The sequence below is a fragment of the Cydia pomonella genome, chromosome 2, assembly GCF_033807575.1.
Source record: "Cydia pomonella isolate Wapato2018A chromosome 2, ilCydPomo1, whole genome shotgun sequence".
NCBI lineage: Eukaryota > Metazoa > Arthropoda > Insecta > Lepidoptera > Tortricidae > Cydia > Cydia pomonella.
This window is the reverse complement of record NC_084704.1, coordinates 11,355,836-11,379,684: the sequence shown is the minus strand read 5'-3', so window position 1 is coordinate 11,379,684 and position 23,849 is coordinate 11,355,836. Positions and strand designations below refer to the sequence as shown.

The following is a 23,849-nucleotide window of genomic DNA, read 5'->3' as shown; positions in this document are numbered from 1 at the left end:
CAAATACTTTGTAGCAACCAAAGTAGCCAAATAGTTCGGTACACCATATATTTGGTATGGTGTACCGAACTATTTGGTCACTTTGACTGCTACAAAGTATTTGACGCTGACTATACGACTTTGTCGGCTATCCATGCCAAATTTCAGCTTTCTAGCACTAACGACCACGGAGCAAAGCCTCGGACAGACAGACGGACATGGCGAAACTATAACACATTCACTGCCAGACAAAAAACGGCGCACTACCCCAGAAATCGGTGGTCTATAGCTACGTACAAAACAACCCGCCCAGCGGGTTGTCCGGCATCTGAACAAAGTTCACGAGCGCCCACCAGGTGGGTTCCTGGCATTAAATGTGTTAAGGGTTCATAGTTGACTACGGAACCCTAAAAACGTACTATAGCTCATTGCCTCATTTAAAAAATGCCTCCAGATATTAAAATGACTATTCGAATGGCCAAATTACTACCCAATCATCCTCTCTTTGTGCCAATTTAGAACAGTTACGTTATGGTAGTACACGAAATAAAACCAAAATATTCGTATTGTAATTTATTCTTAATAGTCGGAGATCCCACAAACTTTTGAACCCATTTGCTCCTTTCTAGCTAGGACAACGTATGACACAGATTTTCAGATACGTTTCCACATCAACTTATACACGAAATATAACAAGATTGAAACACATAGGTGCATAAACGTACGGTGGAATCTCACTCTAGCTAGTAATAAAATTAGATATTTACAAAATACTATATAAGCCTATCGAATAGAATTGCCTCAGATTGCCTACCTGTCGGTCAGGTAACAATGTACTTTGAAGCCGTGTCAAAACCTGTTACAAATTATAATTAAAATTCCCTTACACAATACTCATTTAACAATAATATTATTGTACGTTTATAATGCACGAAAGTGTAGTGCTAATTCATTTTCACAGAAATAAATTGATAGTGTCTTTTGTCTCGTCAAATAACGCAACATTAATATGTATACAATTGTTCACTAGCCCAAAAAGTAGAAACTAAATATCAGAATAGTGACGATAGTATAAATTAAAAGTTTATGCTAAGACTAATTTCTGCTGTAATATAATAATGACGAGCAAGAGAAAATTGGTATTTGAGTTTCATATATTTGGTAGACAATTTGTTTCTACCTCTACACTTGACCGAAAACTACACATTATTTTTAAACTCTACTGTGAATAACTAAGGTTCCACTCAACCGCGTAGTAAAAGAGGTTCGATATATAGCATTTGTTTCGAATAAGCAACAATTTTTATGATGATTACTGAAAAAGAACTTGGCAATACAATGCCATGTGTGAGCGGTCTTACTTTGGGTGAATTAAATCACAACTATAAAATAGCTTAAAATTAGTATCTAAAATACTATACCGAACCTGCTAAAATTAAACCCGAGTCAAAAATGATTTACACTTGGGGAAAACATAAAAGCATACAGCCCTCTAGACGAATTATACTACCAATTTATCAAACAAATAAGTAAGTGCGAGAAGGATGTATTATATATAGGGCTATTAACGCTATCGCATTCGAAAACCCATATATAGGTATTTGAGACCTTAATAACACAACATAATCAAGTCAGTATAGCACTAAAGATGATCTTACAATATGTCTATGTCTAATCGCCGGAGCGCGGAGATCGGTCGTCGGGCGCGTCGCCGTTCTGGCGCGGCGAGCGTGAGCGCGAGCGGGAGCGAGACGCAGAGCGGTCGCCGGAGCGGGAGCGGGAACGGCCGCGCGACGCGGACCGGGAGCGAGAGCGGGACCGCGACCGAGACTTGCTTACGCGACGCTCCTCGCGCTCTTCTCTCTTGGGAGAACCCGCCTCCTTGCTGCGGGATCGAGATCTTTCCCTGTGGATGAGAGAATATATTTTATCAGTCAGAGATAGATTAATCAGGAATACGAAACCAATATAAGTAACAGGCTCTGTAATAGTAAAAATGTGAAATCTAGCACGCGAAACCTAACAGGAAAATTAATTTTAACTATACTAAGTAAATACGTAACTATTTAATAACTATAAATAACAGGAAACAGTTTACCTACAGCACACTAAAAATAATATACCTCTACACTTAACAAATTGTTACCAGAACATAAATATAAAAATGCAGGGTAAATAATATATATATATATATATATGTAATTTTAAAGGTACAAATAAAAACCAAGCGATAATTAACCAAGCAATACAACGGCTCACCTTGCTGGCTTCGCCTCGGTTTTTCTTCGAGATGCAGGAAAACACGGAACGAGTTAAATTATCAAATTGTGCTATCAATAAAGTGGTTCCTAATGTAATAAATAATTTGGATTTATTAAAACCAATAAAATTTATTTTAATAATGCTGACGACTATGTTGACACATCACTGAAATAATTACTCTAGGCAGGCAGGCAGGTTTGAACCTTAGAATTACAGAAATTAACTAAAATCACAATCTAAAGTGTACATGTGTATGAAAATAAATAAATGTCAGCCGTTGGCGTTTACTGTCCAACTCAAAAAAATCTACTGTTAGAATAGTAATTTCAGTAAAACACAACCGTCAGCGGTATTGAAAGCACACCGGGACTCACTTGGATTTGGCGGGCGACCTGGACTTGGAGCGGTGCCCGTTGCGGTCCTCGGACTTGCGGTCGGAGCCGCGCGAGCCGGAGCGGCGGTCGGCGCGGCGCGGCGAGCCCGAGCGCGACTTCGAGCGGCTGCGATCCCTAAGCGATGCCATCGCGCAATAGTAGGGGTTTAGTTTAGGTCTACTGCTACGGTTAACTATGTATTCTACAGTCACAGTGTGACAGTTTTGGAACATGTTTACATGCTTGCCAAGCCCTGGCCAGCCTGACTGCTCCAGTGTGAAACTTATTTCCATATAATCCTGCACAACGTGGATCCGACTTATCAAAAGCTTGGAAATCATTTAAACTCTGACCAAATGTTGACACTAATGTATATCCCAGATAACGATATGCAAAAATAACTACTGAGTATCAGATACATACTACATATTAGAAATACAGTTAAATGGAACTTACAGCTACCAAACCACAGGATTCTAAACTGAAGTAAAGATACAGAAGTACGCAAAGTACTTACGTTTTTAAATTTTGCTCAGCGCAAGTAATAACACACCTAGCCAAATGAATACTAGGTTAATTCAATAAGGGCCATGCAATGCAATAAATTATAAGATATTTTTCTCAAAAATGGACGGCAAAGATGATTTTTCCGATTAAAAAATAGGTTGCGTAGAGGTTATGGTCAGTCAAAAATTAAAAAGTGAATAAAAAAGTTTTTGGCAAAAATTCCATTTTCGATACAAGCTTTTATCGCTAACTGTACTTTTATTTCCACAGGCATATTAGTCATCGAGCCAATTCTAAAAACCCCAAACATAATTAGGTTGCGTTGTTCTATCACAGAGTTACTATGGCCACCTCCTGTCTCCATCATCAGATCAGCTCGATGGTACCATAATAGTGCATAGTCACCCGACTTACATATGTATGCAAATTTTCAGCTCAATCGGAAACCGGGAAGTGGATCAAATTTAACTTGCAAGATTTGATTACAGACCGACAGACAACGGGACAGGTGAAACTAAATAAAAGCTTGCAAAAACAATGCAGTCTCGATTTCGGGACTGCTATGTTGCATATATGCAACAAGTAAAAATTAAATGCAAATTTATAAATTCCATTATTAGTAGAGTTCCAAACTTTAAAAAAAGTTGAAATGGCCATATCAAATGAAGGCATACGGTCCATTAAACAGCCAAACAGATGATCAGTACTTATTATTATAATGTTGGTACCACGAATATTTGGCGTATTTTCGGCAGAAAAATAAATTTCTATTTCTTAATAAAAAAATAAAATAAAAAAAAGGCAGCAAAGAACATTTTTTCAATTGTTTTTACGTTTTTCAGTGGAAATATAAACGTAAGAACGTTCCTTCTGTAAAATTAATATAAATAATTTTACAGAAGGAACGTTCTTGTAGAAATATACATATATTATGTATATTTCTTGCACCATTTTTGAGAAAAACTAGGTATGACTCGGCTGCAGGCTACTTGTTGGCTTCGGATTCAATTAAATGAACTCCCAAAGTTGTCTGTTTAAAACGAATCCTCAGCCAGCAAGTAGGGTCAGGACACCAATTTTGACAGCCCAGACAGTGAAAGTGTTTTATTAAACGTCAATAATCTATGTAACTATGACGTTTACTTAACACTTGCACAGGCTGGGCTATCAAAATCGCTGCAAAGTTATATTTAAGATTTATATAAATCTGGATATATATCCATGCAAGCGACCAATGTGACCAAATAAATAAAATGGAAAGGTAGAAAATGCATATTATTGCTCAAGTGGGGATGATGATAATCAGAGCCCGTACATTTCATGCCGTTGACAGAAAAATGACGTCACGCTACATAGAGTTGATTCCAATAGGGAGCGTGCATGAACTGTAGGAGGCAGCACAAGAGCCGTCAGATTTTTGGCGCGAGGCGTAAATGTGATGTTTATTGTTCCGATGTAGCCCACAAGATGGCAGAACCTACTATGCAAAAAATACACGTGACGTGTAAATGTACATGTTTATGGTTCCGATTCAGGCCACAAGATAGCAGACCCTCCAACGCGCACGGTCCCTATTAGTATTTTCGTAATAATTAATCATTTGTCAACCTCTTTAGTTAACTGATACATATACTTGACAATCAGTATAGAAACGTCTAACTGACTTTCATTTTATTGTCACACAAATAAATAATAGATTATTAATTTATGAAATAATACATACTTTTGGTTTTTAACAGCGTAACAAGCTTTTATTCACGTATCAAGTATTTATTTTGATACCCGTCAATAGGTAAGTTATCTAAATTTGTAGTAACTCCCTGTATGTTAAAATACGTCATTTTTGCGTCAACGGCATGAAAATACATATATCACAAGTACGGGCCCTGATGATAATAATAGTACGTTGTGCAACGAGGGGGGTAAGTGAGATATTTGGAAACGAGGGAATTAAAGGCCCAGGTTTGCATATTCTTACCCCCGGAGTTTTACTGTTTTTCATTACTCTAGCGAAGAAAAAACTACTTTTGAAGCTAAAACATTTTAAACATTCGTCCGCCATTTTGTCATTTTTTGATAGGTTAGGGATCTAATGCACAGACCCATCAGGCATCCAGCCACAATAGGGAGTATTACTGCAATGTTCTGCCGCCAGAGTGCAGCACTAGCACCTTTCATAAACCATAGATTAACTTATACATACTGTGCCTTAAACTGTTTTTTGACAAATTTTCACAGATAATTAAATATGACATTGATGCATCACGGCGGTTTGTTTACATAGGGCCTACCGGGAAACGCGAAATCGAAATTTAGTTATCTGCCTCTTCATCGCTCGAATATGCAAGGTGATAGAGGTTAGATTACGAAATTTCGATTTTCATGTTTCGCGGTAGACCCTCAGATTGGGATGGATAGTGGTAGTGACGCCCCCTACGCAGAGTTTCGCGTAATATTCCCTATTGAATGTTGTGTAAAAATATTTTAAACTGCTATTAAATTAATTATATTAAGTATTTATAAACATACACAAAAAAATTATAAACATCAGTATTTTTAAAGTAAAACTCATTTATACCTATTTGAAAAAGAAACATTATACCCAATATGACCATGGGCATAATGAAACTAAAAAAAAACTATTACGCCCGTGACTATACGGAGGTGACTCTCTCATAAGCTTTAACATTTATTAAAGCAGGCAAGAGTTTTCAAGCATGATTCGTCTTAAGCTTTTTATAATCTGCACGAAGTTACGAATTATCTACATCAATTAGCCTCATGCATGAAGTTTCAATTTGAACCAAATAATTTTTATTCGGATGATTGTTACCTTTATAGCATGTTACAAATGCATTTCCGTTATAAAATTATCATTTAATTGCTTAAAATAATAAATAAAAAGTACACAAATTGCGCGCGAAATTCTAATGAGCGAAACGCAATGCCATTGGTCGAAACGTCACATGACTTCACAGTTCAGACAGATTTGTTGTTTTGTTTTACGTCGCACCGATTTAATAAATAAATATTATAGGACATTATTACACAAATCGACTAAGTCCCACAGTAAGCTCAATAAGGCTTGTGTTGAGGGTACTTAGACAACGATATATCTAATATATAAATATTTATAAATACTTAAATACATAAAAAACACCCACGACTCACAAGGAAAGGTACCCAACTGTCCGGTTCCGATTTGATTTATATTTATATATGTTATATAGTAGTCTAAAATAACGGACACGTATTTTTTTTTAGCTGCCCAAACTCAACCTATTGGGAGAAATTGTCCTCCAAAGTACTAAAAAGTTACTAAATCTTCTAACTCCTATAGAAAGTGATGCTCAAGCAACTTGCTAGTTAATGGCTGGTTTGAGTATATGTTTGAAAGCAGCAAAAAATAATGAGCACGTGTTTTGTTATATCGGCTAAAACTCATTTTTTCCTAAAAAAATCGACATTCGAAGTTTTATAATATCTTATCACTATAGTTACACATAAAGACGGGTGTTTTTTTAGGAAAACTTGAGTTTAAGCAGATAGAACAAAACACGTGTACATTATTTTTTCCTGCTCTCAAACATATTCTCAAACAAGCCATTAACTAGCAAATTGCTTGAGCATCACTTTCTATAGGAGTTAGAAGATTTAGTAACTTTTTAGTAGTTTGGAGGACAATTTCTCCCAATAGGTTGAGTTTGGGCAGCTAAAAAAAAATACGTGTCCGTTATTTTAGACTACTCTATAACATATATACACCGTGTCCAATAAGTTTGAATACAAACTTTTAGCACTTGCTGTATAGACATACGGATCGCTGGCTATAAAATTTAAAAAGTATATTGACATAAACATAGTACTATAATTTCATAAGTCACGTATTTTTAGTTTGGCTTCAATACACGATGAAGTACGTTCGTGAAGAAATTATTAGAAAATTCCTTAAAGGCGACAGGCCATGTGCTATATTCAAGGCGTTACAACCCCATGGAATTAAACGGAATCTGGTTTATACTACTATAAAAAGGTATAAAGAGATCTCTTCTACAGAGGACAGGAAAAGATCCGGTCGGCCCCGCTCAGCTAGAACTGAAAAAGTGGTAAAGGCTATAAGAGAGCGAATTCGGCGGAAAAAAACACCGTTCTATTAGAAAATTAGCTGCTGATCTGAAAATTTCCAGGGGATCTGTACATAATATATTGAAAAAAGATCTTGGATGTCATGCTTATAAAAAACGAAAAGTACATGGCATTTCAGATGCAACCAAGAAAAAGAGAGTAGAAAGATGTAGCACCATACTTTCTTGGCACGCAGGTGACGAATTTGTTTTCTCGGACGAGAAACTCTGTGTTAGAGCAGCCTCATAACGCCCAGAACGACCGGTTGTGGGCAGCACGGATAGAAGACATTCCAGAGTATGAAAAGAATGTGCCTAGGTTCCAGAGCTCACCATCAGTGATGGTTTGGGGTGCTCTTTGTAAGAGGGGCAAACTGCCTCTAGTTTTTATTGATAAAGGCGTTAAAATCAATGCGGCATACTATAAATCGGAGGTTTTGGAGAAAAATGTTGCCCCAAATTTAAAAAATATGTTTGGAGACGATTATTATGTTTTCCAACAAGACGGAGCTCCGTCGCATACGGCAAACGCTGTTCAAGCTTGGTGCAAGGCTAATTTGACCGATTTTTTGCCGAAAAATGAATGGCCACCAAGTTCTCCAGATTTAAACGTACTAGATTATTTCGTATGGTCATACATGCTCTCGAAGCTAAATAATTATAAAGTCGCAAACCTGAGCCATTTTAAAAAGGTTATCGTGCAAATTTGGGACGATATGCCGATGGATGCGGTGCGTGCCGCTTGTGACTCTTTTGAGAAACGTTTGAAACTTGTAAAAAAAGTTAAAGGTGGAGTAATTCCAAAACATTTGTTGTAAATATTGTATATAAATGTGGCTTTCATTTAATATAATTTTCATAACATAAACTACGCGTACATTTATTTCATTAAGGATCATAACTGTATTCGAACTTATTGGACACGGTGTAAATATAAATCAAATCGGAACCGGACAGTTGGGTACCTTTCCTTGTCAGGAACAAATATCCATGCTCATCACACAAATAAATGCCCTTACTAGGATTTGAACCCGGGACTATCGGCTTCATTGGCAGGGTCACTACCCACTAGGCCAGACAGGTCGTTTAGAAAGAAATCTGGTATAAAAATGTATTTTAGTCGCGATTTATCAATAAAAACGGTATCGGTTATTGTAGACTAATTTTTATCTAAAACACTTGGTTGAGTTTCAATACTGTTATTATTTAAATTTGTACGTACTTACATACAAAACACGAAGTTCAAAAGTTTTATCGCCAGCTACACACTAGTTTGCAGTTGGTAACACGAAATTACGGATGTATTTGCATTATTGCAGATTTGTCGATACATGTATTATTGTAGATGTCTATCACCAGTAAAAGTTCTGTTAACTTATTCTTAATAATTACAAACTGAAACTGGTATCAGAGTAAACGGTACAGTGATAAATAACCTCCGATACGCCGATGATACCGTTATCTTAGCTCACTCCCTACAAGACCTCCAACAACTTTTAAACCGCTTAAATACTGTCGTGGAAGATTACGGTCTAAAAATGAACATAGCAAAGACCAAGTACATGATAATGAGCAAGAACGCGGTGGAATCGACCACGCTGTCTATCAACGGCAAGCCACTTGAAAGAGTCAAACATTACAAGTATTTAGGAAGCTCTCTTAATGAAAAATGGGACCCACGGAAAGAGATACGTACAAGAATAGAGATAGCAAGAAGTACATTCATGAAAATGAACAAGCTATTCACCAACAAAGATATAAACCTGAAACTCAGATGGAGAATGGTTAAATGTTACGTGTTATCTGTATTTATGTATGGTGTCGAAGGCTGGACCATAAACCGAACCATCGAGGCAAAAATAAACGCTTTTGAAATGTGGCTCTACCGAAGAATGCTAAAAATATCATGGAGAGATCGAATAACCAATGTAGAAGTTTTGCAAAGAATGAAGAAAAAATTGGAACTTTTGGAAACAGTAAAGAAAAGAAAGATCTCATACTTTGGACATATATATTGTAACAATAAATATGTAATTCTAAGGAAAATAATAGAAGGCAAAATAGAGGGTAAAAGAAGTAGAGGAAGAAGGAAGCTAGCCTGGATGGATAACATTAAAAGCTGGACTCATATTAAGGACGCTGCCAACCTGAGCAGAATAGCAAAAGATAGAAATAAGTTCCGAGAGATGGTCGCCGACGTCAGATGATGACATGGCACAACAAGAAGAAGAATAATTACAATTCCGAAACAATACATCCAAGTATTTTCCTCTCCTCCCGGTCTCCGTTTATGATTTAGCTTTTTTTAATTTTCGCATTCCCGCCAATAGGCAAAGAAGACCCGCTAACAGTGCCAACAACAGAGCTTATCAGCCAAACAAATTGACATCTTAAAAGATCTTTTAAATAAGAACATTGAAAATATACTGAAACACACCCAACTTGTTAGTAGAAAAACGCAAGAAATTCAAATTTTCTGTGGGAAGTTGTTATGTTATTGTTACTTAACTTAGGAATTTAATATTGTGTAATCAAATTAATTGTAAATAGAATCAAATTGTCGCTCACGAGCGCAAACTAGCAAATTAACATAGAATTAATTCATATACATGCATTAATTAATTCTGTTAATCTGCTAGTAACTCATTAAGTGAAATGTACATTTCTTTTGAGATCAAAAATAATCTTTAATCACAAGTCAACTCTTGCCTACAGTTTTTAAATTTTGAGTGCCAGAGTATGATATAGATTTCGACATTTAGGTCTCCTATAACGCATTATTAAGCGTGTTTGGAAGCATTTTTATTTTATTTGAGCGCTTGAATGTTATCATAAATCTAAAATTGGTGATTGAAATTGTGTATCTGGACGGGCCTTAAGAACCGGCAAATTGTCTATGGTATACAATTTAAAAAGTTTATTTTTAAAAAGTTTTGTGCAAAGGTTTGAGTAAAGAATATGCGGTTCTACATTGTGTATAAATTCATAGTTAAATCAAAAACTTTAGATTTATGAATATAAGTGATATACAGGCTTCATACCTACTACTTACTTCCGAAGCTTATGAGTCTTATGACCCAGTCCCAAAGGTAAGAAGTCAATCGTTACCAAATCGATTTAAATCTACAAACAAAATCGGTTTACTCTTGTATACTTCCAATTATTTTTTATTAGAAAAAATATTGAGCGCTATATGTATGTTTTTGCAATAGATAATGCCTATAGAATGGTTTTTAGCTTTATCCATGGTATTTAAAAATAATGCAACTAATCATTAATGTCGAGAAGCTGAAATACACGAACAACATTAGTAATAACAAACGTCAGTTGTCGGAAAACGATCCGAAGTCGGAAGTCATCAGCTCTGTAGAATTCGCGCCAAAAATTATGAGCGTTTCAACCGCTCAAAATTTTTCAACATTTTATATATTTTTTAATGAGAAGATTTATAAAAGTATTTTTATTTTTTCCGGTGTTAAACCGACATAAATAAAGATAATAAAAAAAAACATACATGAGGCTAATTGTGCTAAATAAGAACTTCAAGACACTAGATACTCACTTGGAACGGGATCTAGAACGGGACTTTGCAGCAGGGCTCTTGCTCTTGCCCTTGGACTTGGAGCGCGAACGGCTGCGGCCGGCCCTGCAACGTGCATTACTTAGAGCACAGGAAATCGAAGGGAAAATCAGCACGGGTGGGGGTTATCAGAGGTATAATCAGAGGTAAGTTATCAACAAGGCTCTTCTGCCCCGAAAGATGGTAAAAATATAGTATCATCATGTAATAAATCGCGATCTATCCTTATTATATGTACAGCATTTAAATTTCCCAATAAATTTGTGGCAGCCCTTAGAGACATTATGCGTCATCTATTATAGTATTTTATACAATCGTGATATAATAGAGAGCTTTTCAGTCGAGTACCTACTAATTCAACCATTACAGTCGACGAGTAGAAAAAAATATTTCAGTACAACACTTTCAACTCTCGCGTTTTGTACACATATTTAAATTACCGACATAAACGGGTCTACCACGATTAAATTGAATTATTTTACCTTTCATGCAACGATACGCGGCGGCAGTGTGATAACCGCCTTAGATTGTTGTAAAACGACCCGGTCTTCGACTATACATCTAAACTATAGTTCGTGTCATCCACGATGACGCGCAGATTTGTCAAATTACACCTGACGTACGAGTAACCTAACATGACAATACGAGTCAAGGCACGCGTCGTCGTGAATGACACGATCTATACTCGCCGGTCGTCGTGACTCGTGGTGGCGCCCATTTAACTCCATCCGCCCATAGTAGTCCAAGATCCCAGAGCCGCCAGACCTTACTTATTTTCTCATGAATAAAATGTATGGGATAATATAGTGTCAGTATGTACTTTTAATGTCTGCATACTTGATATACTGGCCCGACGGCCATTTGTCCGGTACAAGGTGCTAAAGGTTGTTAAAAATATTACTAACTTTTTTCAATATTGTCATGGCTGATTTTTATCTATGTTTTAGAAAACATTGTTAAATGTTGATAATCAACATTTCCAAACCATTTCCGCCGGCGATAACTATTACCAGACGCTTTAAAGCTGTAGTAATATTTCTACCTAACTAGCACCTTGTACCGGACAAATGGCCGTCGGGCAAGTATGCAGACATTAAAAGTACATACTAACACTATATTATCCCATACATTTTATTCATGAGAAAATAAGTAAGGTCTGGCGGCTCTGGGATCTTGCTCTATAGGCGGTTATCTGCCACTGCATTTCGTTGCGAAATATCTTCTGTATCTACGTCCGGAGTTGCAGTGGATAAGGTCCGACCGAGATCTCGGTCTCGGCATTCTCGGCCAAAAATCGAGCCGAGGTCTCGGTCTCGGCTCTCAGCCAAAATGGGCCGAGATTCCTGCCGAGACCGAGACTAGGCAATGAGTTATCATTGGTGAATTTGAATTTTCCGCGCACGAGCGCCGGGGCCTAAGCCACCCGTTGGTTGCACCGCCCGGTTGGTGTGACGTTTTTTGTGATTTTGATTTCGTACCCACGTGGTTTCGTACCCACATTTTAAGCCAATTACTTGAACTTGTTGTGAGTGGATGACACTGGATATTTTGATACTAAATATATTTGTGTTAACGGGAAAAAGCAAAGCAGTAGGTAAATACAAAACGACACCTGTGGCGGATTTTTTGGGTTACAATATAGAACTCTTTAGTTTGATTATTGTTATTGTACCTCTTTTTGTGCACATCTGTACTGAAAAAACCGGCCAAGTGCGTGTCGGACCACGCATAATGAAAGGTTCCGTACCTTCATACATAACAAAAAAGCCGTACACGCAAAAGAGCGTACGTTAGTGGCACTTTCGTCGTTTTAATAAGAAGATCAACTTTTTATTACTCTAAATGGCTTAACCAACAATATTCAAAATAATTTTCCTGAAACATTTGCTTATTAAGCTTTATTATTCAAATATTTTTAAATGGTTTAGCGCTCCCGGTTCCAAAAGTATTTACTTAATCAAAAAAACGTTTTTAGCAACCTTTATGTATTTTTAAAGACCTATCTAATGATGAGCCACATGTTTTTTTTTTAACTTTTATTTACATTTATATGGAGTATATATTTGAAAATATATTTAACGATTTTTTTTTTAACTAAGAAGCGACATACATAATACATCTACACCTATGTTCCAAATTTGGTTATAAAATATATCGTATAGTTTTTGAGTAAACTGGCTGTGACATACGCATAGACCGACAGACATAAGGTCATGACTAAACTATAAGGGTTCTAAGCTTGCCATTTTGGCTACGGAACCCTAAAAGTATTATTTAATAGCGCTACGAATTGATTATGATAACTTTTTTCTGTTAAATCGTCGAATTTCGATTATAAAAGCATTTTTAGTGCAAAATTTGTCTTTTTTTTTTCTTTTTCATAAATTCTCGGTCTCGGCCGAGAATCCGATTGAATCTCGGTCTCGGTCTCGGCCGAGACAAAAAAAGCGTTCTCGGTCGGACCTTAGCAGTGGACGATGAACCGCGTTTATGCACAAAAATCCGTACGGTACTACAGAGCTCCGTGTGGCATACCCTGCGGCCCGCACTGCATGAGCGCCGCATGCGGAGCCTATGACTGTTATTAGGCGATTCAAAAAGCAGTTTTAATTTTTTCTATTCTCACCTCAATTTCATCCGATTTAGTAAAATAATAACTAGTAATTCATTTAAGAATTTTTGATCAATATTTAGGGGTTGCTACCACCAGTACTACCTGCCAACTTTTACAAATTTTCTCTACAATTACGTTCCTATTACAATGTATGATAATGATAAGGTTTGCTTTAAGTATGTTCCATGACAATATTGAGCGTTAGACACGCTCAATAAGCTCGCAACAGTCCTGCGATTTGTTTGGGGACGACTGGACGGTTATTGAGACAGATTGTCTAAAAATATGATGCCATTAAAAGATGTAATCGTCTTCGTTAGATATAGCTTTACGCCGACCCAAAGGCGTGTATCATACATACGTAAGGGAAGGAATGGAAAGATTTGCGAGGTTCTGGTAGGCTCCCGTAGCTCAATTAATTAAGAGCAACGCACGGATTGTGGAGGTTACGGATTCAAGTCCTGCCGGAAGCGAAACTTTTATTCCTTTAATGTAAAAAATGCGAGGTACTGACCTGATTAGGCGGGTCCACACAGAGCGAGCATACGCGCGAGGCAATTTCCTCGCGTAGAAAACGGCCACTGTAGCGGGGCACTCGGGCGAGGAAAGCGCGCGCGCCGCCTCGGCCGAGTCCACACCGTTTTGTGCGCGAGGAAATCGGCTCGCACGTATGCTCGCTCTGTGTGGACCCGCCTATTTAATGATTGAAATGTTTATGTAACCAGAAATCTTAACTAGTCCACACAAAGTTACGGATATGGTGTCAAAAATTGTGTCCCACCCAAGCATTTCCCTCTATACCTTCTTGTTGCTTGGCCTAAAAGTAAAAACCGCAGCACCGGACGCAGTGTGTTAACTGCCATAGCTTCTCGATGGCGTCCCACATGTGGGAGGGAATGCGTCGTAGGGTTTGCGTTACCTGGAGCGGCTTCGGCTGCGGCGCGCGCGCGAGCGGCTGCGACTGCGGCTGGACGACGAGCGCGTGCGGCGCCGCGAAGAACGCCGGTCCTCCACCAGTCGGATGCGGCGCCCATTCAGCTCAGTGTTGTCCAGCTTCTCGATGGCGGCGCGCATATCAGAGTGCGTCGCGAACTCCACCACGCTGAGAAACGAACACTGTTAGAATGCTGTCGTGTCTGATTTGGGTATCCGGGAGCGGCGGCAGTCTCAGATATGTATTAGCATCAAGGTTTTCAGCCCCGAAAGATGGTAAAATGTATAGTTTCATCATTAATAAATATTTTGAGTGTTATACGTTAACGCATCACAGACTATGTTTTTTACACCATTACATACTTGACAGCAATAATCATCTAGCACGAAATTAAACAATTAGGTACACCTCTTAATGATAATGTATCCTGTAACTTCCCGAGATTTCCTCCATATTCGTTGTTGATAGTGTCAGGGATATAATGCCATTACTATTTAAACATAAAATAAATACCTTTAGTAATATAACCCCAAAGTAAAAGTATAATCATGATATTTGGTGAAAAAACATTCAACATATAGTTACAATTACATGCATGGAGTGAAGGAGTATGTCCCTTCCCCTTATCTCTCAATTCGGTTGTATGATTAAAAATTTAATGTTTAAAAATTTGTTACTCCATTTCTCCATTATTTTTCGACCGATTATGAAAATTATTTTCTTATTGAAAATATACATGCAGATTGGTCCCGTTTTTTGGCAATACCCAGTTCTAATGATGGGATACATGAGTAATCGAAAGAACTCCTCAAATGAAGGCATACATATCGTGATTTTACCAAGCATTTATATTAAATAAAAGTGTCATTCTTCGTTATGTTTGTTAAGCAAGTTAGGTTTTAAAGTCACATTTTTGTCAAGCTCGAGTTCTGATAATAGGATCCATGAGAAATCGAGGGAACTCTTCAAATATTATAGCGATTTTTTAGTTTTTATTTAAAAACAGCATTAGCATTTAAATAGTGCTATTTGATGAAATGGAACTGCTCATGGAGACCAGAATGGAACTCCTCTATGACGAAAGATTATTTAAAGTCTTAAGGCTAATTATATATTGGTTGTAAATAATTATATGGCATTTCAGACTGAAAGGTATGAACACTTTTTTTCTGAAAATACACTTTTTTCGTTACTATTGCTGCGAAGGATTTTACATGTATGTACGAAATCTACACATTTTAATTTTAAACTAATTAACTCAAAAGTTAACCAGTTTTTTGGCCTAAAATTGTTCAACTTTGATGCCAAATTTTGGTAATATAATAAGCTACAAAAAACATTAGAAAACTTAAGGGATTCAGATTGAAGGTCATTGGCGTTAGGGACCCCCCTTAATCTGTTTTATCACACAAGTTTTAATTTTCAAAGTTAAATGGATGAGACATACTAACGGACGGATAGATGGACATGATTTATGAGACTGCTAGCTTAACAGTCCAGACGCGATTTATTTACTATACATTTTATTTCGACACTTGGAGACTTTACACCTCCAAATCTTATTAGTATTCTGACATTGGGGACCTTTTACATCTCCAGATTTAATGTATTTTTAACCATAGAGACTATACATCTCTATTGTATTGTAGTAATTATTTATTTTAAGATTATTATAATGTAATGTTTACCCAGGTATTGGCTGTTGTATTTATAAATGTTGTTATGTATTTTTAATGTTACTAATGTTGTATTGACTTGTAAAAGAGCCCCTGAGGCCTACTTGCAGAATAAATTTTTAAATTTTGATGAAACTATGAGGGTAACATTTTGGCTAAGGAACCCTAAACACTTACCCCTCATTTCTGTGTTGCTTGTGCGCGTCAGCATAAGTTACTTCTCCAGCTTGACGCATGTAATCCTTCAGGTCCTGGCGATCAAGTTAATATATTAATTGAAGACTTCAAACAAGTGTGATAGAACTTTTCCAAAGGTTGGCATCAGATTAAAATTTGCATCAAGGATTTCAGCCCCGAAAGATGGTATTAAAAAAAAGATGTCATCATAAACACACCAAGATATCATTATTTACTTTGTGGTAATGCTAACTTTGGGAAAAGCATATATAATCAAGACAGCAGCCTAATATCCTTATATTTTCTTAATGTGATATTAAATAAAGATGAATAAAAATGAAAATAATAGAAATACGGCCGCAACAATGTTTTCGTATTTGGCTACCATTTGGTAAATTGTTAAATGTTTGGAGGGTCCGTGTCAGAGGTTTCAACCATCTTTCCATCATTATAAGTGCAGCCTTGGTGGAATATGTATTTTATTTAATAATAATAGTCTCTTATTTTTTCTAATTATTTCTCTTATCTCCAATCCGTTGAGATAGGTATTATCTCGTCGTGGTCCGCAACTCGGCGATCTTTCCATGATACAACAGGTTTGCATTGCTCCATCCATTCAGCAATAGACGCGAAATGTCCTTAAGGTCCTTTGGTCCTGTCTGGTGAGTGAAATTCCGTCCAAGAGTCCAGGCTTCTTCTGCATCCACAGGTTTTCTCTCTAAGCTCCGATTACATAAACAATTACACCTTAAAGGGAGACCCAAATACGAAAACTTGTTCGATTAAGCAAGAGTAATTTCGGAAATTAACATGATTATTTCAAATGATCGTCCACATCAATCGATATAATTTTGTTGCAGATGCGGCGCTAATTTGTCGAAATGTAAACTTAAATTATAATAATGAAGGTATAAAATGATTTAAAATGGGAGTATGCACATAACGAGAGCGGCTCCTTTGTGTGTGCCCCCTGGGTCTTGTTTACCTGGGCGGACCCGCGGGCTCCAGCGCTCCGGGCGGCGGCGGCGGGACTTGGGCTCCGGCGGAGGGCTCCGGACCGATCCCTCTAACATCGCCTCAGACCACATCTCACACAGCACTACATCGAGGGCTCAGGGCACGAAACGCCACCTTCTGTTGTTTTTAAAAATTATCTATAAGCTCGTAAGTTTGTATGATGTAAAGTTAAAATTATAGAGGACAGATATTTTGATTCAAATTTAAAATGCTAGTTCTGTCCCTATTTGAAATTAAATCAAGATATGAAATAACAAACAAGTTAATAACTACTACTTTACAACTATTTTGAATTCTTATTGCAATGCTGCTTTTTGTTAAATAAATAAATAAAGTGAGTTTTCGAATGAAGATTGTGGTCCATTGGTCTTGAGATCCTGACTTCGTCGTCTTCCTTCACTATGTGATTGTCATCTTTGGTTGCACTTTTTAAAATAGGATGCTCTATGGCTGCTTTTCTTGAACAGCTACAATATGGTGTTTGCTCCATCAGTTATGTTCCGTCATGCTGTCTTCCAACAAAGAGTGTATATCAATCGTCAGTCCATCAATGATCATCAATTGGTTATCCTGCGCCTCCAATTTGCCTCGTCCCATGATCCTGAACCATTGCATGTCCTGCAGTCCCGTGCTCGATTAAGTGGGTAGTTTAACCGTGTGGAAGAGGTAAGTCGCCCTGCCCTCGTGTTGGTGACCCTCAAGCGCCATGAGTCCAGACCCTGGGTGAGAGGTGATGGGATGATGATGGCCCAATCTTGTCCCGGCGGGAGGTGCTTACCTGCCAGCTAATGCGGCTAGACAGATTTTCGACGACAAGCCGGTACTCCGTCCTCGTTGGCGGCCCATATCTGTAATTGTCACTGTTTTAAACAGCAACAAAAAATCATATGAAATTGTTGTTTTTTCTGTACATAAATTATCTGCCTGATAAGATTTATACCTATGAATATTATTGTTATAATCATTATTAGAACTCAAGAAAGATTGTATTGCCAGTTCAAAAATTTAAAATAAGGAAAGTAGGTTGATATGTGTATTGCATATTAGTCTCAGCTTTTTCGTAGTTTGGTTTGTTTGACCTCAAACTGATATCGCAGAACGAGCCGTCTCGCGAGGAAATTGCCGCGCGAAGCAGCTCGATCGGTGAAGACGTGCCTTCACCCGAGGCAATGCGGCCGAGGCCAGTCTACACCGACCGAGGCGGCTCGTTCTGTGTGGACCCGCCTATTGAGATACTAGGGTAATTATGTCAATTAACATTTTTATTTGATCTTATGAAGGCCTGTACTTGTATAGTTGTAGATGGCCATTATTAAAATAAATTATTGAGTTCGCACTACATTCCTTGCTAGAATTCTGGCATAGCAGTAGCACCAGGGTTTCTTCATTTTGCCATAGTCTATTTTCAAGTTTTTGAGTCAGGAGATTTATTTACTTTTAAATAATAATAATGATCATGATGTCACTGGGCACTGAAAGAGTTAATTTTTGCTCTGTTGTTACTGCATGAACTCAAATTAAGTTTCTTGAAAAATAGATATTAACTTTAGGAAAAGACGTTTTACTCACAGGAATGTTCTAAATATAAAGCTGCAAAATACGATATTCTTTGTTATTTAAGAGTTGCAGCTATAATTACGAATTAACTCTATTAGGTTCCTTTGGACCAACCATATCATAATATATTTAACAAAAAAACTTGCGATTTCTTCTACTCTATTATTACAATTTATTTATGCCACACTAATAAATGTTATCTAGTTTAACTAAAAAGTCATATAAAATTCAAGATCAGATTAAGCGGTTTTTCATAAGGACTCGGGAACAATAAACATGCTTTTGAATATGAAATTCTAATAATTTCCTCATACCATGAATTTGTGAAATATTGCAAATCACATTCAATTATGAAAATTTAGAATGCATTATTCATAATATTCATAGACGCCAATAAGTAAGAATTAGAAAAAATAGATTATGGTTTGCCATAAACTCGCAAAATAAAATGAAGAGACAATTTTCTAATAAATTGTCATTGAAAAGAATGTTATTGAATTCTCGTAAAAATTGGTAACATGTAACATGTAATTATTTTAAGTTTTAAAATTGTTTAATATCAGAAAGTTGTTTCTTTTCAAAATATATTAGTTCCAAGCAGTGATAGACTTATTCATAATTGCATATTACAGTGAGATTGCCTTGTACAGTCAGCTTCAGATATTAGCAACTGAGATCCCTGTATATGTCGTAACACAACTACTCCAATAGTAATAGGGTAATAAAGTAACATGTTCGGATACGGTATAATCTCTACTTTCGCTGCTACTATTTGATGCTGATTGATTGTGCATTTGTTATGAGCAGGGGTCGGACAAAAAGTGCGGATGACGTAAAAATGACGTACTTAATCTTGCACACAGGATGATGTTTGAGTTTGTGACATGTAGTAACAAAGTAGTATTTATGAAGTAACAAAATAATCGTAAATAAATCCATGGAATTAATAATACAGGTGGTAGGGTGATGTAGTGAATAAAATAAATTTCACGAAACTTGTTATCATAAGGTATAATTATTTGAAATTAGTTAGAACAAGTCTGTGGGATCCTCAGATAAATAGGTTTAATAGTCAAAAGTGGGAACAGTAGGTAAGATTAGCAGTATACGTGTTTGTCACGTACCTCCAAAAACGGAAAATTGTCACAATATTCGAGTAAAGATGACATTTTAGAGCGTTTTCTTATATATTAGTAAATATAAATTTTAGCTAAATATAATCGTGAGGATACAATAGCTAAACAATAACGAAGTCAATTTATTGTTCATTCAGCGTCAAATACTTCGTAGCAGTCAAAGTAGCCAAATAGTTCGGTACACCATATATTTAGTATGGTGTACCGAACTATTTGGCCACTTTGACTGCTACGAAGTATTTGACGCTGACTGTTCATCTGATTGACAATGTGTCAGTCAAAAACGTACTTACTCATTTCAAGTGGCGATATCGTTTAATAAAGAGGTCAATAAAGAGATTGATAAATGATACGTGATAATTGTTTATGAAAATCAAAAATACTATTTGAAATCATCCTATAAGTGGTTTGACGTCATTCGCACTTTTTGTCCGACCCCTGGTTATGAGGTTGACTACATTCAAACAAGTTCACCCAAGATTCTGTTTATGTTTTACTTTAATTACCAATTTTTATTACAAGAATGTTGGTGACTTTATTTGATAGGCAACAATAAGCCTGGAGTATATATATGTACAGTGAAGACTCATTGTTCATTTATTATTTACCAAGCCTTTGTTAATCTATATTTTCCATCTTACTGTATTTGTAGCTTCAAAAAAAACAAAAAAGGAGATGTAACTTAGTTAGTAAACAGGTTAAATCTACTTGGAGGATGATGGATATTTCGCAAGGTACAAATTTTCAGGTGTCTCGCAACATAGAGCGCTAGTATACAAGGCATACGCTCACGTGCAAAGATAAATAAATGTATCTACTCTTGGTTCTTTCGTGCGTGTAATACAGACGCGTCCCGACGCGGCGGGTGCGGGGGCGGCGGCGCGCGGCGCGGCGGCGGCTGGTCGCGGCTGCGCCAGCGGTCCGAGCCGCGCGGCATGCCTCGCGCGCGCTCCACCGTCACCCTACAACAACAGGGGACACTCACTCGTACCGCGAGCCGCGCCCGCGGTCGCGCTCGGAGTGCCGGTCCCGTCGGTACCGATCAGCGCTGCGGTCGATGCCTCGCGCCGGCTCCACCACCACCCTGGGGGCATCCGTCATGTTAGCAGTCATCCCCCGCCCGCTCAGCCGATCGTCACCTGGCCGTCCGCACGCATGCACATCCGCCGACTCGCAACACTCACCCAACAGGAAATAACCTTCTCACATCACATTGTGATGATTCTATTATGGATATGTTACATAAGTGACTATTTATTTCTATCTGAAGAAAAATAGCCATTTTTAATAATAAATGTTATTTAGAAAACCCTCTATATTCATCACACATACTGCATATGTTAAACTAGACTCACAATCAAATCCAACATTTAGTCCTTTCCAGCAAAAGCATTAAGAGTGTGAGCCAAATAATTACATTTATTTATAATCTAAATAAGAACTTTAAAATGAAAAATTAACATTTTTAACCACCATTCATAGCATACAGTCTTCAGACTTCCATACAAGAACTACAATCAAATATCAGTTCTCCATCCAAATCTTGCACTAGTGGAGCCGGCTGATAAAGAAAATTAATTACAAAATATCAAATTAATAATTACATTATAAATAAACAAATATGGCAAAATAAAAGTATTTCTTCTGTTCTGAATATTGACAAATCACATATAAGGGAAAATAGTTCATTTTCACAATAATAACATACATATATAATATATAGTGTCTAAGCTGACTTGAACAGAACAAAGTGAAGAGTGTCATTATAAATGCCATATTTTTTTTGAAACTTGTTATTGATGATGACATTTTGTCTTTGTCATTGCAAATGCCGTGCAGAGTTAGCTTGGTCTGACAATATCGTTTTCATTTGACTAAATAATACTTATAAACTTCTAAACATGAGTAGGTATTAAGTTTTTCCTATAGCACAATTCTAATAATTACCTTTCTCCTAGTAAATCCTTGCCATTGAGTTCATAGACAGCATCATCTGCATCTCTGTAATCTTCAAATTCCTGTGAAGTAGAGCAAAAAATATGTTAGACATTTATACACCATCAAGCAGTTAGAGTATAGTAAAGGGGGGCCGTTCTTGAGATAAATTTAAATAACAGTCAACATAGGACAATAAAAAGTAAAGTGTTTTCGTCGCTCTGTGTGTGTGTGTGTGTGTGTGTGTGTCAGTGTTGGTTCTTAAAAAACCAGTTGCTAGACATTAGCGTTGGTTACAGATGTGCTTGATAAGCAAGTGGACTTACATTAAAACACAACAATCACCCCGTAGACGTTTGCGATGCCCTGAATGGCTATAAGATTCTAGCATCCCTTCCTATATAGTGTATTGTGCTTGCCTATTGCACAAATTGAAACAAATGAAAATTGTATTTTGTTGCCCAATCTGATAAGTTGATAACCTTAATTCCTGTGATACGATAGAGCACTATCAATGTTATTATTGCATATTTTTTTATGAACTCCAATCAACAGTCAGATAACCTCATAGTTTATCAACACTTACCACAAAACCATAACCATTTTTGATAAGTATGTCCCTGATCCTCCCAAATCCCTTGAAAAACTTCTCCAAGTCTCTGTCCCTGACACCGAACGGCAGACCGCCGACGTAAACCCTTGACCCCACCATTTCTGAAAAGGGATGAAACAATATGTTCAAATAATTGTTGACCAATAGATAACCTAACAGCCGCGTCAAGCCACGCGTCTACAAAATCAATTCGTACGGAATATTAGGACAACCCCACGCAATACGTAAAAATACCTCTTGGCCCTAACTAGATATCGGCTACATAATAAACCTATTCCATATATTTTTTGGTAATCGGCGTGTCTAGTTACACTTCAGGAAGGAAATAATTAACTGTATAAAAGTTAAGCCAAACTGTATGCTGTTAACGCTCAGCTTAAGAAGCGTTGTTTTAAGTATGTACAATTTGCAACAGATATACGCAGCAATTTGCTTATCGAGTGCTCGGATTTCTTTTCAATCAAAACGTCCAATCTTCATGAAATTCCAGAATAAAAACTTCTATTCTTTGCAGACCAGATCACAAATATACATTAGATAGCGGTAAACCATGAGGTGAAGTATTCAATTCAATGCAAAGCAAACGATCAATATTACGAGTTCATGATACAAAATCACCAACTCATACAATATGGCGGCGCGTGGCCTAGCCTGGCAAATATTTCAATAGCCGAAATTATGAACTTACATGTGGAAATGCTGAAACACTTCTACGCAAGCAGTACCTACTTTCAATGCACTGCAAATAATATGGTATTTACTCACTTTAATCACAATAAAGCACTATTTATTTTATAAGTAGCACTCCACTAGCACGTGTCGCTTCGCGTAACCGGAAATGAATGAATGAATGGGGGTGGGGAATGCTGGGGATGGCACGATGGCTGTGTTGCCAGGTGCGCGGCGTGGAAGTTATAGTATTTGTGTCATAGCCAAAGAATATAATACTCACTAGTCATAGCGCTTTACGTTCGCGTGCGAGTGGCGAGCCGAGCCGGGGCCACGGCTGTTAATCTACGTACAACGGAATGGGTACGATAGCGCCATGTTACTTATGGAGTGTGGAATTAAGAGGAGTAACATCTCTTATGGTAGAACTGTTGCAAAAGTGTCCAGCTGTCAGCTATAAATAATAGTTCCAAATCTCTCCAGAGTAGCGCTAGAGTAGCTAAGAACCTAGGCTCTATTGACGGAGTGAAGTGCGCTGTCTATGATTTGATTTTTTTGTTCAAGTATTCTAGGTATTGTAGCGCCACCTATTTAAGGTTTTTTGATGACACTTTTTGGTACATGGAGATTTATTTCCTTACCTCCACCTTCCGTAATGTTACTATTAGATGCTACTGACGTGAGTATTACTTATA

The 23,849-nt window shown here is 37.3% G+C and overlaps 1 protein-coding gene across 9 annotated transcripts; it reads right to left on the bottom strand.

The window, feature by feature from the left end:
* Positions 1-539: 539 nt before the first annotated feature.
* LOC133534178 (serine-arginine protein 55) lies at positions 540-23,515 on the bottom strand. 9 transcript variants are annotated; one of them, XM_061873270.1, is made up of 11 exons: positions 23,251-23,515; positions 22,459-22,586; positions 21,885-21,955; positions 20,756-20,899; positions 18,023-18,104; positions 16,228-16,301; positions 14,360-14,542; positions 10,809-10,892; positions 2,616-2,750; positions 2,239-2,262; positions 540-1,885 (listed from the first exon to the last, which is right to left on the bottom strand). In XM_061873270.1, exons 2-11 carry the CDS (start codon positions 22,582-22,584, stop codon positions 1,651-1,653), a joined length of 1,158 nt encoding a protein of 385 aa, XP_061729254.1. In that variant the 5' UTR covers positions 22,585-22,586; positions 23,251-23,515; the 3' UTR covers positions 540-1,650. The 9 variants fall into 9 exon arrangements, 8 of the variants coding, with proteins under 8 accessions (XP_061729254.1, XP_061729248.1, XP_061729279.1 ...); XM_061873264.1 differs by having other exon boundaries at positions 23,174-23,342; XM_061873295.1 differs by having other exon boundaries at positions 20,786-20,899; positions 23,174-23,342.
* Positions 23,516-23,849: the final 334 nt, after the last annotated feature.